The sequence below is a fragment of the Bos grunniens genome, chromosome 10 (assembly GCF_055505025.1).
Source record: "Bos grunniens cultivar Pamir isolate PY7600 chromosome 10, Bosgru_T2T1.0, whole genome shotgun sequence".
In the NCBI taxonomy this organism is placed as follows: domain Eukaryota; kingdom Metazoa; phylum Chordata; class Mammalia; order Artiodactyla; family Bovidae; genus Bos; species Bos grunniens.
In genome coordinates, this window is record NC_141174.1 from 97,492,885 (window position 1) to 97,507,860 (window position 14,976).

A 14,976-nucleotide genomic window follows, 5' to 3' on the forward strand; every position below is an offset into this window, starting at 1 on the left:
GAATAGACTTTTCCCCAAAGATATACAAATAGCCAATAAGCACATGAAAAGATGCTCACTGTCACTGTCATTAGGAAAATATAAACGAAAATCACGAGACACCATCTGACATCTACCACATTAACTAGAATCAAAAAGACATGTAATAAAATAAGAGTTAATGAAGATATGGAGAAATTGGAACCTTCATACATTGCTGATGGGTATTTAAATTGGAATAGACAATCTGGAGAACAATCTGGCAGTTCTTTAAACAATTAATAAACATTGTTACCATATGACCTAGTCATTCCACTCCTAGATACATAACCAAAAGATATGAAAATACATGTCCACAGAAAAAATTTGTACATGAATGTTCATAGCAACACTATTCACAGTAGTCAAAAAGTTGAAACAGTTCAAACATCATCCATCAACTGATAAAGGGACAAACACATGTGGTATGTCTATACAATGGAATATTATTTGGCCATAAAAATGCAGTACTGATACGTGCTACAATATGGGTGAATCCTGAAAATATGCTAAGTGAAAAGACGTCAGCCACAAAAGACTACATATTTCATGATTTCATTTATATGAGATGTCTAGAATAGGCCAATCTAAATACACAGAAAATAGATTAATAGTTGCCCAAAGGCTTGGGGGAGTAGAGATTAGGGATTGACTGTTAATGGGTATGAGGTTTCCTTTGGTTTGATAAAAATGTTCTAAATATATATTATGCTGATAGTTGCATAATACAGCCATGAATAAAAAAAATTTTTTTAATCACTGAATTATATATACACTTTAAATGAGTAAATTTTATAGTATGTGAATTATAAATTATACCTTAAAGATTTTTTTAAAGGTTAGGTAATTCTTTAAAATTAAAAAAAAAAAAAAAGCTAGGGCAAGTTTTTTAGCTTTCTGTTTAAAACACCTCCCAATGAAACTCTCTTCTCTGGAAGAATCTTGTAGAACTTTGCATTTTGTAATTAGAAGGAAGTTCACTCCAAAACAAGGTCTACAAAGAGACGATTCATTTTGAGGAAATAGAAAGAACATCCAGGAACAATCTCTGGACTGTTCTATAGTCCCTTAGCTATATAACTTTCCAACCAAGGATAGGAAGTAACAAGAAGTAGTAATAATAAAAGTAGCAATGAAAGTTATTATTAATTTAGGTAACAAGTACTGAGTTTTTATTATGCATCAGGTTTTGAAAGTATTTTCTTACCCAATATTCACTTTAAAAAACCTTATTCAGGAACTTTCCAGAACGCTCGGTGAAAGGCGGAGGAGCGGCGGCTGCCCGAGCTGCGCACAGCAACGCGCTCCGTCCCGCTCCCCCACACCGGCATCGGCCTGCTCACCGGCTGTAGAAAATGGTGAAAGAAACCACTTACTATGATGTTTTGGGGGTCAAACCCAATGCCACCCAAGAAGAACTGAAAAAGGCTTACAGGAAACTGGCCTTGAAGTACCACCCTGATAAGAATCCAAATGAAGGCGAGAAGTTTAAACAGATTTCTCAAGCTTACGAAGTGCTCTCTGATGCAAAGAAAAGGGAGTTATATGACAAAGGAGGAGAACAGGCAATTAAAGAAGGTGGAGCAGGTGGTGGTTTTGGCTCCCCCATGGACATCTTTGATATGTTTTTCGGAGGAGGAGGCAGGATGCAGAGAGAGAGGAGAGGTAAAAACGTTGTCCATCAACTTACAGTAACTTTAGAAGATTTATATAATGGTGCAACAAGAAAACTAGCTCTGCAAAAGAATGTGATTTGTGACAAATGTGAAGGCCGAGGTGGTAAAAAAGGAGCAGTAGAATGCTGTCCCAATTGCCGAGGTACTGGAATGCAAATAAGAATTCATCAGATAGGACCTGGAATGGTTCAGCAAATTCAGTCTGTCTGCATGGAGTGCCAGGGCCATGGGGAGCGGATCAGTCCTAAAGATAGATGTAAAAGCTGCAATGGAAGGAAGATAGTTCGAGAAAAGAAAATTCTAGAAGTTCATATTGACAAAGGCATGAAAGATGGCCAGAAGATAACATTCCATGGTGAAGGAGACCAAGAACCAGGACTGGAGCCAGGAGATATTATCATTGTTTTAGATCAGAAGGACCATGCTGTTTTGACTCGATGAGGAGAAGACCTTTTCATGTGTATGGACATACAGCTGGTTGAGGCGTTGTGTGGCTTCCAAAAGCCAATATCTACTCTTGACAACCGAACCATAGTCATCACTTCTCATCCAGGTCAAATTGTCAAGCATGGAGATATCAAGTGTGTGCTAAATGAAGGCATGCCAATTTAACGTAGGCCATACGAAAAGGGTCGCCTAATCATTGAATTTAAGGTAAACTTTCCTGAGAATGGCTTTCTCTCTCCTGATAAACTCTCTTTGCTGGAAAAACTTCTGCCTGAGAGGAAGGAAGTAGAAGAGACTGATGAAATGGACCAGGTAGAATTAGTGGACTTTGATCCAAATCAGGAAACACGGCGCCATTACAATGGAGAAGCATACGAGGATGATGAACATCATCCTCGGGGTGGTGTTCAGTGTCAGACCTCTTAGTAGGGCCTGTGAATAACACTCACTGCTGGTGTTTTATTTGCAGTAGTGATTGAGTGAAGGACTATAATCATATGCTCACTACTTGCTTTTGTTTTAATATTCAACTATAGTAGTGTTTAAAAGTTAAATGAAGAATAAACTCAAATATAAAAGCTCTGACTTTGCCCTGTATGTATGATGACTTCAGTGTGCAAGATAAGTTTAGTACTTGTAAAAATGACTTTAAAAAATTTCCCCTAGCATTTGTTAGGCCATACTTTGTAATTGATTTCAGCTATGTACATGGAATAGCTTAGATTGAAATGCCAGGTATATGTATTGACTTCAGTGTATGACCCTTAATTGTTAAGCTATGAAATTAAAACTGTGTTTAACTGGCAGTCAGACAAAGAAATTAATGTAGAGAAGTGTTGGTCTGTATGTAGTAAGTGGGATTCATTGTGATGCTTCTGCATTTATTCTATTGCCTCAACTGTACTTGAAGATGGCATGCTGTATAATTTAATTTAGCCTGTGGTATCAGTGATAGAAATGATACCTTTGTAAAGAAGGGGTTTATCATAATATGCTGCTTATTGAGGGCTTGCACTTGTAGAATTGCATTCCCTTCTTTTGCTGTGCCATCTTCTATTAACATAGCTATTGGTCCTGGTTACTTTTTTTGCCCCCCGCCCCCCCACCTTTGGACCACAGTAAGCCTTAGAGTAGTGACTTCTGGAGCAGGGAAACTTAGAGGTTAGAGTGATGAGACCTTTACATGGAGAAGTAATTTGCATGTATGAGATAGGAAGGTGTTTTTGTAGGTATGTTATAGGCTTACTTTAAACCATTTAACTTATGCTCCAGAGTAACTGTAATTTAATGTTGGTAGTATAGCAGATTATAATGAATAGCTTTAATTGTATGTTTAAAGTCATATGTTCACAAGCTTAAATCTGGTATCAGAATTTAAGCAATTCTTGAAATGTATGAATGTCTCTTTAATATACTGATTACAAAGCATGAAAAAATAAATAAATAAAAAATTAAAAAAAACCTTATTCAAAATAAAAGTCCACAGCAGAAGACTGGTTAAATTAATTATGATATATGATTCAATAAACTATTATATAGTCATTAAAAAATCATTTTCTGGATATGATACCAAAAGCACAGGAGAAAAAAAAAAGATGGACCTTACCAAAAGCAAAAATTTTGTGCATCAAAAGACACTATCCTTTGAAAAGGGATACCACTCCTTGGGTGAATAAGCAACTCACTGATTGGGAGAAAATATCTGCAAATCATGTATCTGATAAGAAGCAACTCAACAACAAAGAAACCAAATAGCCTGATTATAAAATGGGCAAAGTACTTAGATATTTCTCCAAAGAAGATACACAAACGATCAGTAAACACACGAAACGACGCTCAACATCACTAGTTAACAGGGAAGTGTAACCTAACACCCAGGTTCACAGCAGCGTTATTCACAATAGTCAAAAAGTGGAACCCAAGCATCCATTAATAGACAAATGGACAAATAATGCATGGCACGTGCATATATACATATTATTCAGCCTTGAAAAAGAAGGAAAAGTTGACACATGCAATAACACTGTTAAATCTTTGAAGACACCATGCCAAGTGAAGGGCTTCCCAGGTGGCACTAGTGGTAAAGAGCCCATCTACCAATGCAGGAAAAATAAGAAACACAGGTTCAATCCCTGGGTCAGGAAGATCCCATGGAGGAGGTCATGGCAACCAACTCCAGTATTCTTGCCTGGAGCATCCCATGGACAAAGGAGCCTGGCAGGCTACAGTCCATGGGGTCGCAAAGAGTCAGACACGACTGAAGCGACCTAGCACGCATGCATACCACATGCCTGCCAAGTGAAAGAGGCCAGTCATGAAAGGACAAACATTTCGAGATTTCTCTTTCATTAGATTTTTAACCAAATTCATTGAGACAGAAAGTAGAATGGTGGTCGCCAGTGGCTTTCCAGAGGGAAGGGGACAATGGGGGGTTAAGTGTTTAACAGTGTACGAAGTTTCAAGTGGGGAAGATGAAGAAGTTCTGCAGAGGGATGGTAGTGATGGTTACACAACACTTAATGCCACAGAGCTATATACTTAAAATGGTAAATCTGTTACAAATGTTTTATCACCATAAAAATCATTTTAGAACAATCACACTAAGAATTACCAGTGACAGGTAATGGCAGAATACATGTGCGGTGGGATGAACTCGCAGTCTTTCCCACTTAACTGGCGAGCACACAGTCATCAAAACAAAACAGTGGGTCTGACACCGATCAAGAGCCCTTTGCTCCTGGCTAACAAAGAGAACAGCGACTGACAGCCATGGATTCCTGCATTGGGAGGCTCCAAGCAAAGCAGAAAAGATGGAAATGCTTCCTGGCACGATAACAGAGCTGGTCTAGTAGGCATCACAGAGATTTTGCTCATCTATAATTAAGGCTGTGAGATGTCTGAGAAAGATAAATACTTTTCTTCTTGAGCTGTGTTACTTCACAGGTTACTTAGGAAACGAAACCAGCTTGATCACTGGTCTCATTAATATAGAGGCTGCACAGAATTGAGCGCTCACTTTTACCTTCATTTGCTGGGCGAGCTCTCCTACCTCTCCAAACCAGGTAGAGAAGAAAATAATTGAGCAGAGGGGAGCATCACTACCTCTCCTGCAGAGGCGAGAGGCAGTGTTCAACCATGCAAAATACAAGTGGGATTCAAGGAGAAACGCCTCTTCCTGTGGAGAGCACGACAGGGATGATGTCATCTGACTGAAAGACTCGAAGAAGAGAAGGCGCGGTTTGACACAGGCATGAGTCCCTCTCTCTCTCTCTCACTTCATCTCCGGTCACTCTTCCCTGTGATCACTCCGCTTGCCTTCTCGCTATTCCTCCACACCAACTGTGGACCCGTCTGAGGGATCCTACACCTCTTTCTGCCTGAAACGTTCTTTCCTGAGTTTTTCTCAAACACTCCCTCATCTCATACAGTTCATCTTCTCCAACATCAGGTTTGTAAAGAGTCTTTCCTTGATGATTTTATTTAAGATAGCTTCTCCCCATCATTCTTTATCCCCCTACATGGCTTCATTTTTTTTTCACAGACTAATCACACAGTTTGACATAATTCATTTATCGTTTATTTGTCGTCACTGGAAAGTATTAATAAACCCATAGGGCAGGGAGGCTGTCAGTCTTACTCATTACAATATTACCAGAGCTTAGAACAGGGGCATACAAAACAACAAATAAACATGTGTTGAAGGAATATGGGCAGGGGAGAAGAGAAAGGAGAGTGCAATGGGCAGGTCAGATAGTATCCCAAAAGGACACTCTTACTTTCAAAGGACTAAGCCTGGAAGTGTCTCCCCTTGGAGTCCTAAGAATTTAACACCTGATAGCTAGAATGTTGGCCTTTACTCCTCTTACACAGCTTGAGAGTTTCCTGACCCTTTAGCAAAGAAAGCTGAAAATCTGTATTGCAGTTCAGATGAGTTGGTGAGAGGAAGGCTGACAGGGCCAGAATTGCCTTGGCTTAGCAGCAGCAGTGAAAAAATCAGTAACCCAAAAGTACAAAGACAATTTCAAGTGCTAAAGAAGGAATCCCTTGACTTTATCACAAAAATTAGCAAAGATTTCCTTTCAGAATCAAAAAAAGGGGAAGGGCCCTGATACACTCAGGTTATTTACGTAAGTTCAATTCTATGGGGGGAGGGAGGAAGATATATATGGAGGAAAAAATACATGCAAGTTATTAAAATACAATTAACATACATTATGCATTTTTAAATATTTAATAATCAAACAGCTAGACATGAGATGGTTGGATAGGATCACCAACTCAATGAACATGAATCTGACCAAACACTGGGAGATAGCGAAGGACAAGGAAGCCTGGTGTGCTGCAGTCCATGGGATTGCAAAGAGGTGGACATGACTTAGTGACACGACATTAACAGCCAGACATTAAAATATTTGGTTATCTTAAAGCCACAAGTGTTCCATAAATCCAATGACAGCTTCAACACATTCTTTGTGTTATTAGTGTCTAAAAGGGATATACTCTTCATTGGGATATTCTAGAGAAAAAATTTAAGAAGACATAGAGAAGAAGTACATTAAATAGCAACAGTTATCTATGGGTGGTGAAATCAAGGATGACCTTAGTGATCGTAATACTTACATATTTTTCATGTAATCACAATAAATTTACTTAAAAATTAAAACAATAAATAATTTAGCAATCAGCTTAACCAAAGAAATATAATACTGCCACCTGATACAAGGCCTTTTTCTGTTCTGAAAGGCAGAGGAGTGGACTATAATTTTTCCCCCAAACCAAAAATCACTGTGATGGTGAACATTTTATTTCTTCCTTTCAACACAATTGGCAACAGGCTTATTAATCTTAATTTTTTAAAAAGCAAGTCTTTAAGCATACTACCTACGAAAATTGTGATTATATTCGGATTTGAATTTTTCAATATTCCACTGGTATAAGGAATACCTTGAACTAAGTACTAAGTATGATTTCTTGTGTCACGTGTTCAGAACCACATAGTACCAAGAACTAGTCTTGACAGTAACATCCTCAGAAACAATCTAAAATTACTGAGAAGGGGGCTTCCCTGGAGGTCCAGTGGTTACGAATCTGCTTTGCAATGCAAGGGACACGGGTTTGACCCCTAGTCCAGGAGCTCCCACATGCTGCACAGCAACTAAGCCCACGTGCCACAATGACTGGGCCAGGGCTCTAGAGCCCGGGAGCCGCAACTGCTGAGCCCACTCCTGCAGCTACTGAAGCCCCTGTGCCTCGAGCCTGTGCTCCTCAACAGAAGATGCCATGCAATGAGAAGCCAGCACACCACAGCAAAGGGAAGCTCCGCTTGCCACAACTAGGGAAAGCCTGTCTTTGGCAATGAAGACCCTCCAACCAGAAAATAAAATAAATCTTTAAAAAAAAAATAAAATAAAATTACAGAGAAGAAGAAAATATCTATTCAAAAGAAATAACATGAGCCCTTATGATTATACAGTGGAAGTGAGAAATAGATTTAAGGGCCTAGATCTGATAGATACAGTGCCTGATGAACTATGGAATGAGGTTCATGACATTGTACGGGAGACAGGGATCAAGACCATCCCCATAGAAAAGAAATGCAAAAAAGCAAAATGGCTGTCTGGGGAGGCCTTACAAATAGCTGTAAAAAGAAGCGAAAAGCAAAGGAGAAAAGGAAAGATATAAGCGTTTGAATGCAGAGTTCCAAAGAATAGCAAGAATAGATAAGAAAGCCTTCCTCAGCGATCAATGCAAAGAAATAGAGGAAAACAACAGAATGGGAAAGACTAGAGATCTCTTCAAGAAAATTAGAGATACCAAGGGAACATTTCATGCAAAGATGGGCTCAATAAAGAACAGAAGTGGTATGGACCTAACAGAAGCAGAAGATATTAAGAAGAGATGGCAAGAATACACAGAAGAATTGTACAAAAAAGATCTTCCTGACCCAGATAATCACGATGGTGTGATCACTGACCTAGAGCCAGACATCCTGGAATGTGAAGTCAAGTGGGCCTTAGAAAGTATCACTACGAACAAAGCTAGTGGAGGTGATGGAATTCCAGTTGAGCTCTTTCAAATCCTGAAAGATGATGCTGTGAAAGTGCTGCACTCAATATGCCAGCAAATGTGGAAAACTCAGCAGTGGCCACAGGACTGGAAAAGGTCAGTTTTCATTCCAATCCCAAAGAAAGGCAATGCCAAAGAATGCTCAAACTACCACACAATTGCACTCATCTCACACTAGTAAAGTAATGCTCAAAATTCTCCCAGCCAGGCTTCAGCAATATGTGAACCGTGAACTTCCTGATGTTCAAGCTGCTTTTAGAAAAGGCAGAGGAACCAGAGATCAAATTTCCAACATCTGCTGGATCATCGAAAAAGAGAGTTCCAGAAAAACATCTATTTCTGCTTTATTGACTATGCCAAAGCCTTTGACTGTGTGGACACAATAAACTGTGGAAAATTCTGAAAGAGATGGGAATACCAGACCACCTGACCTGCCTTTAGAGAAATCTGTATGCAGGTCAGGAAGCAACAGTTAGAACCGGACATGGAACAACAGACTGGTTCCAAATAGGAAAAGGAGTACGTCAAGGCTGTATATTGTCACCCTGCTTATTTAACTTATATGCAGAGTACATCATGAGAAACACTGGGCTGGAAGAAGCACAAGATGGAATCAAGATTGCCGGGAGAAGTATCAATAACCTCAGAGATACAGATGACACCACCCTTATGGCAGAAAAGTGAAGAGGAACTAAAAAACCTCTTGATGAAAGTGAAAGTGGACAGTGAAAAAGTTGGCTTAAAGCTCAACATTCAGAAAATGAAGATCATGGCATCTGGTCCCATCACTTCATGGGAAATAGATGGGGAAACAAAGGTCCGTCTAGTCAAGGCTATGGTTTTTCCAGTGGTCATGTATGGATGTGAGAGTTGGACTGTGAAGAAGGCTGAGTGCCGAAGAATTGATGCCTTTGAACTGTGGTGTTGGAGAAGACTCTTGAAGAGTCCCTTGGACTGCAAGGAGATCCAACCAGTCCATTCTGAAGGAGATCAGCCCTGGGATTTCTTTGGAAGGAATGATGCTAAAGCTGAAACTCCAGTACTTTGGCCACCTCATGCGAAGAGTTGACTCATTGGAAAAGACTCTGACACTGGGAGGGATTGGGAGCAGGAGGAGAAGGGGACGACAGAGGATGAGATGGCTGGATGGCATCACTGACTCGATGGACGTGAGTCTGGGTGAACTCCGGGAGCTGGTGATGGACAGGGAGGCCTGGCATGCTGCGACTCATGGAGTTGCAAAGAGTCGGACACGACTGAGCGACTGAACTGAACTGAACCGAACTAATGAAGAGAGAATAGTGGATACTTTTTTGCCTACCCACATCCACTCCTCTCTTCCATTTTTCCAACAGAATACCAATTTTCTTCATATTTCCACCCTCATCCTCAGCTGTAAGTGAAAGTGTGAAAGTCGCTCAGTCGTGTCTGACTCTTTGTGACCACATGGACTATACACTTCATAGAATTCTCCAGGCCAGAATACTGGAGTGGGTAGTCTTTCTCTTCTCCAGGGGATCTTCCCAACCCAGGGATTGAACCCAGGTCTCCTGCATTGCAGGCGGCTTCTTTACCAGCTGAACCACAAGGGAAGCCTGAGCTGTAAGGGTGGATCCCAGTTACTCTAACCAGACTGGGTAGAACCACCCAGACTGAAGGGAAAGATATAGTCTAGGATTATAGGAACAGATCTCTCTCTCCTTGTTGATTTTATTAATTAAAACTGATTTCAAGGAGGAAATCAACCTTTGGATATCAACTTTGTAAAGTGCAGGGCAGAGAAAGAGAAAGAAACTGGATTTATAGTGAAGTCACTGATTTGCTGAATCAAATAATTTTGGAGTTTGTCTATTAGTCTGCATTTCCTATTCTGTATCCTAACAAAGTTCCTTTTAAAGCAAATTGGAGTCAGGTTACATAAAACTCAATTTGTATAGCCAAAAGTGTCCTAACTCATGTGGAAGGAAATAAAATAATTTTGAATTATCTTGTTAACAAAACAGTCAAATACTATGTGTTAATATGTGATAATACCTAAATTTAAACTTAGAATTGTTGACATACAATCATAAAAATAAGTTTAACTATCCCACTTGCCACAATGTCTTAATAGCTGCAAAAAAAGACATCAGTCAACACCAATGCATCTTTCTCAAAGAAATTTTTGAAAGAAAAATAGTTATATATACTTATACTTTATATTTTTTATGTAAACAAATTCAAAAAAAGGAAAGAACAATAAAAGCATTCTATCTAGGGCTTTCATTTAGTTGAAAAACAACTTAATAATCAGATATAGTTTATAAGAATGTTGAGACAACTCATGTATGTAATAGTTTGAAAACTTTCCTGTTTGTACTTTGTGTACACCCTTATAAATACACAATTGCTTAAATCTGTAGACACAATTACAATAATTCATATAAAAGGAAAACACTTTTATTTTATTACAGATATTCACCAAAGGATATGCCATGGTGCATTAATAACATGAGAATCATAACCCAAGGGTTTTTTTCCTTGCTTGATGGCTATATAAAATATATATATGGCTTATGAAATATAAATCTCTTTAGTGATTTATAGTAATATACAAATATTGCCAGGCAAATATTAAAACACTAAAGTTTACTGTTGCCAAGTCGCTGTGGCTAAATGTCAATTAAAGAAGTAGAGCAAGAAAAACATTTGAATTTCTGCAGTCAAGTTCAAGGATGTGCTTGTGTGCTAAGTTGCTTCAGTCGTGTCTGACTCTTTGCAACCCTATGGACTGTAGCCTGCCAGGTTCCTCTGTCCATGGAATTCTCTAGGCAAAAATACTGGAGTGGGTTGCCATGCCCTCCTCCAGGGGATGTTCCTGACCCAGGGAGAGAAGCCGCATCTCTTACGTCTCCTTCATTGGCAGGTAGGTTCTTTTATCACTAGCGACATCTGGGAAGCCCAGTTCAAGAATACAGGAGGGAAAAACAAAAGTGAATGAATTCTGAGTCCACTTTTTAAATCTTACATGTCTGATTCTAGCAGAATGAACCAAAAACATCAGTTTAGAAAACCGAGGGTGACTTTATATGTCCCATACATTGAACAGCAGGTTGGAGGCACCATCAAATCTAAATATTTATTACAGCAAGAACTGGAAATCTGTACTATTAAAGGGTAAATACAAACTGTTGTATCATAAGGGAGAATAAATGAGAAATAGAAATTCAATGCAGTAAGGGAAACTGGTTGGCATGGTTAAACAGTTTTCAAACTCTTCAGTGTCAAATCATTATTGCTGGACTCAAAGCTCAGCATCCTATCAGAGTACAGGAATGATACCCAAACCACATCCCTAGATATCCCTCAATAAATTAAGCTCAAAACTGTCAATGTTATTGGATATGTACTTCTTAAAGCCTCTTTCAACTAAAAACCAAAACAGCTGCAGTAACAGCTGTTTCCTCATTACTTCCGTCCTAAAGACATGGATTCTTAAAACTTTCAGTTAATAAAAAGACTAAATTTTAGAGTTGGAAGGAATAAGAAATACAGAGTTCTTTATATTTAAGGCTTAATGTTGATTGCAGAGGGTAACACTGCTACTGCGGCTAAGTCACTTCAGTCGTGTCCGACTCTGTGCGACCCCATAGACGTCAGTCTACCAGGCTCCCCCGTCCTTGGGATTCTCCAGGCAAGAACACTGGAGTGGGTTGCCAAATCTGTTTAAAACCTGATACCTTCCATTAAGGAATGTATAGGATGCACCAAGGAATTATGCAATCTGAAACAGAATAGTATACCATCATAAAATAAAAACAAAATCCTAAGAACCAAGAGGAATCTTTAAGCAAGACAAAAAGGCTTCAACGGATGCTTAAGTGATGAGGTACACCTGGAACCTGGGCATCTGGCAATGGTAGGGAAGGACACCGCAGGCAGTGAGAATAGAATAAACTCTGCTGCCCCCCACACACAGGCCTTGCTTCCTCCTTCTGCAGACAGTCTGTTCTTGCCATGCTAGTCCTGGTGTTCTTCCAACAGGACACGTTCTTCCATTCCCTCCTTAGGACCTTTGCACCTACTTCTCCCTTTGCCTGGAAAGAATTTCCCCCAGATAATTGCAACGCTGCCTTTCTCACCTCTTCCAAGTCTTTGCTCAAGTATCACCATCTCAGCAGAAACTTATCTGACTATTCTATTTTAAAGTGCCACCTTTGCATTCCCTATCACCCTTCCCTGCTTTATTTTTCCCACAGCACCTATTACTATCTGGCATGGTATATATTCTACTTATTAGCTTTGTCTATGTCCCAGCTGAAAAAGCATAAGTTATCTGTTTGTTCACCTCCAAATTTTAAAACACTGCCTGCACACGGTAGGCATGAAATCAGTATTTGTTGACAAACTGACTGATGGAATAAAAACTGAATAAATGAACTGATTGAATGAAAAGGATTTCTGCTGTCAAATGGCAAACAAATACACAAATAATCTCAAATTATTCCTGAATGACAAAAATAAATAAAAAGCTGGCAAAACTCGAGTTATGAAAGAGTAGTAACATTTCCTGGCATCCCCCACTTCCTCATGTTCAGTGACCACTAGATTCTTCTTTTACATCTCTTAGCAACCTACTCCCAGCCACACCAGTCATTTAGCAATGGACATGAGTTTGAGCAAATTCCGCGAGATAGTAAAGGACAGGAAAACCTGGAGTGCTGCAGTTCACAGGGTCGCAAAGAGTCAGACATTTCTTCACGACTGAACAACAAAATGACACCAGAGCTGCCACTGTTCCACGTTAACCTTACTGCTACCTCCTGAGTAAAGGTTAAAGATATTTCTGTTGCCAGCATTGGACAAGAGAAAAGAGGTATTTCTGCATTTCAAATTCGACACATTTTTCTGCACATAGTTAAAGTCTACACTACAGGAGTAGTTACACTGATGCTATGGATTAGCCACAAAACCTTCTACTTTGAATAGCGCTTAATTATTAAGTGGAGATATGGAGAAACACATGTTAAAATTCTGTTTCACAACTGGAACATACTGTTTCTACACTGCAAATGGATGGCAGAACAAAATGGCTCAAAGAAAGATACCTTCAGGAAAGGCTAGCACAACAATGTATTTAAGGCAAATGGGTAACAATGTAAAATCAAGGGGATTTTTTTCCATTCAGAAAAATCAACTAGAATTTTATCCTGGATTAAAGAATGATGTAGAATTCTTAAACGTATTAGGATGGAAATTATACTACACTAAAATGAAACAGGAGTAGTAGAAAATATTCTTTTCTACTTATCGCCAGCAAAAGCAAAATCACTTACGGATATGAGAAATGAGCTCAAGATTTCTCACTTCAACTAACACCTCCACAAAGACTGCATTATCATTTCAGGCAAAGTGAAATTGTCACATTTAATTTTTAAAGGCAGGAATGACTTCCATCTGGGATTTATCTGCATAAAAGTGTTAGCCGTGGCACAGTTTCAATATTTAATTGAAAGTTCATTTTCTGGCTCTAAGCAAAATGTCCAATACAAAGTTATATACAACAATAAATAATGCAACAATAAACAAGAGTCATATGTCCACATTAATCCTATCACTGAGAGCCTAATTTTGTGTTTCCACAGTGGTAAATTTTGCCCTCAGATAGGCACACTGGTCTGTAACCCTCCATCAAACAGTGATAAATTACTTGTAAATTACTACCGTAAAACCTGCGTTTTCCCACAATATTTACACTTCTGAAAGAGTTGAACAAATATTACTATTCTCTGTAAGCAGAAGAAAAACTATAAATTAGGGCAAACTCCCTTACGTAGAAAAATGACAAACCAGTCGCTGAAATGGTCACTTTCAGGTATAGCATCACCGTTCTACTTGATCAAACAATCCTCGCCAGTTAATGCAGGAGTAAATAAAATACAGCCGCTAGGGGAAAAGCCACAGAGAAACGTTAGGTCCTCACTTATCTTTGTCGTTAAAAAGGAGACACCGGAAAGTCACACTGAGCACTCGATCACGTATGGCAACCTACGGGAGAGACTACAGAGCGTGCAGGTCTCTCCAAACGCAGGAAGCCAAAGTTCCTGCGCGACAAGAGGATTACAGCGAAAAAAAAAACAAACCACTAGCCCATCTGTCCACACAGGAGAAGAGAAAGAAGTCAGGCAGGAAAGGCTGGGAGTCGGGGAGGTGGGGCTGCCAGACCAACCGGCTCTAACAGTCTCCCTCGGCTGCTAACAGGAGCGGGCTGCAAACCCGGGTGGGCTGCAAACCCCGCGCGCTCAGGTGGGCTGCAGCCGCCGGACCCGCTTCGGCCCCGCACCGGGAAGTCTCCAGGGCCTCGCCCGCACAGCCGGGAAGCCACCCAGCCCACAGACAAGCGGAGGAGCCGCCTGAGAAAAGCCACGTCGGAGGAAGGGAGCGCGGCGGGAGGTGGGCACCCGGCACACCCACCCGGAGGCTGACAGCCAGGAGCGCGCGGCGGCCGGGGCGCCAGAAGGGCCGCGACGCGCCTGAGGGGGTCGCCCGGAGGGCGCTGCCAGCCGCCAACGACTCCCCCCTCGCCCGGATCGGCGGCGGCGGGCACTCACGTAGGGCTGGTAGAACTTGGAGAGCCGCGGCTTCCCGTGGTTGTTAAAGATGAGGATCGCCTTGATCATGGCTGAGCCGGGCGGACCGGGTGGGAGCTGGGGGCCAGGGCGGGGGCGGGCGCGCGAGCCTCGCCTCCGGATCTCGCCGGCTGTCCTTCCCCACCCGCCCCCTCCCGCAC

At 40.6% G+C, this 14,976-nt stretch overlaps 1 protein-coding gene and 1 pseudogene across 5 annotated transcripts in view; one reads left to right on the top strand and one right to left on the bottom strand.

Moving 5' to 3' along the window:
* Positions 1 to 14,962, bottom strand: part of AP3S1 (adaptor related protein complex 3 subunit sigma 1) — a 76,860-nt gene extending 61,898 nt beyond the window's left edge. For all 5 annotated transcript variants that reach the window (XM_086323251.1, XM_086323249.1, XM_086323253.1 and 2 more), the window contains exon 1: positions 14,798 to 14,962. In XM_086323251.1, the coding sequence (XP_086179377.1) occupies positions 14,798 to 14,866 (69 nt within the window). In that variant the 5' untranslated portion in view covers positions 14,867 to 14,962. The remainder of the gene's footprint in view (positions 1 to 14,797) is intronic.
* LOC147365461 (dnaJ homolog subfamily A member 1 pseudogene) lies at positions 1,261 to 2,723 on the top strand (annotated as a pseudogene).
* Positions 14,963 to 14,976: the final 14 nt, after the last annotated feature.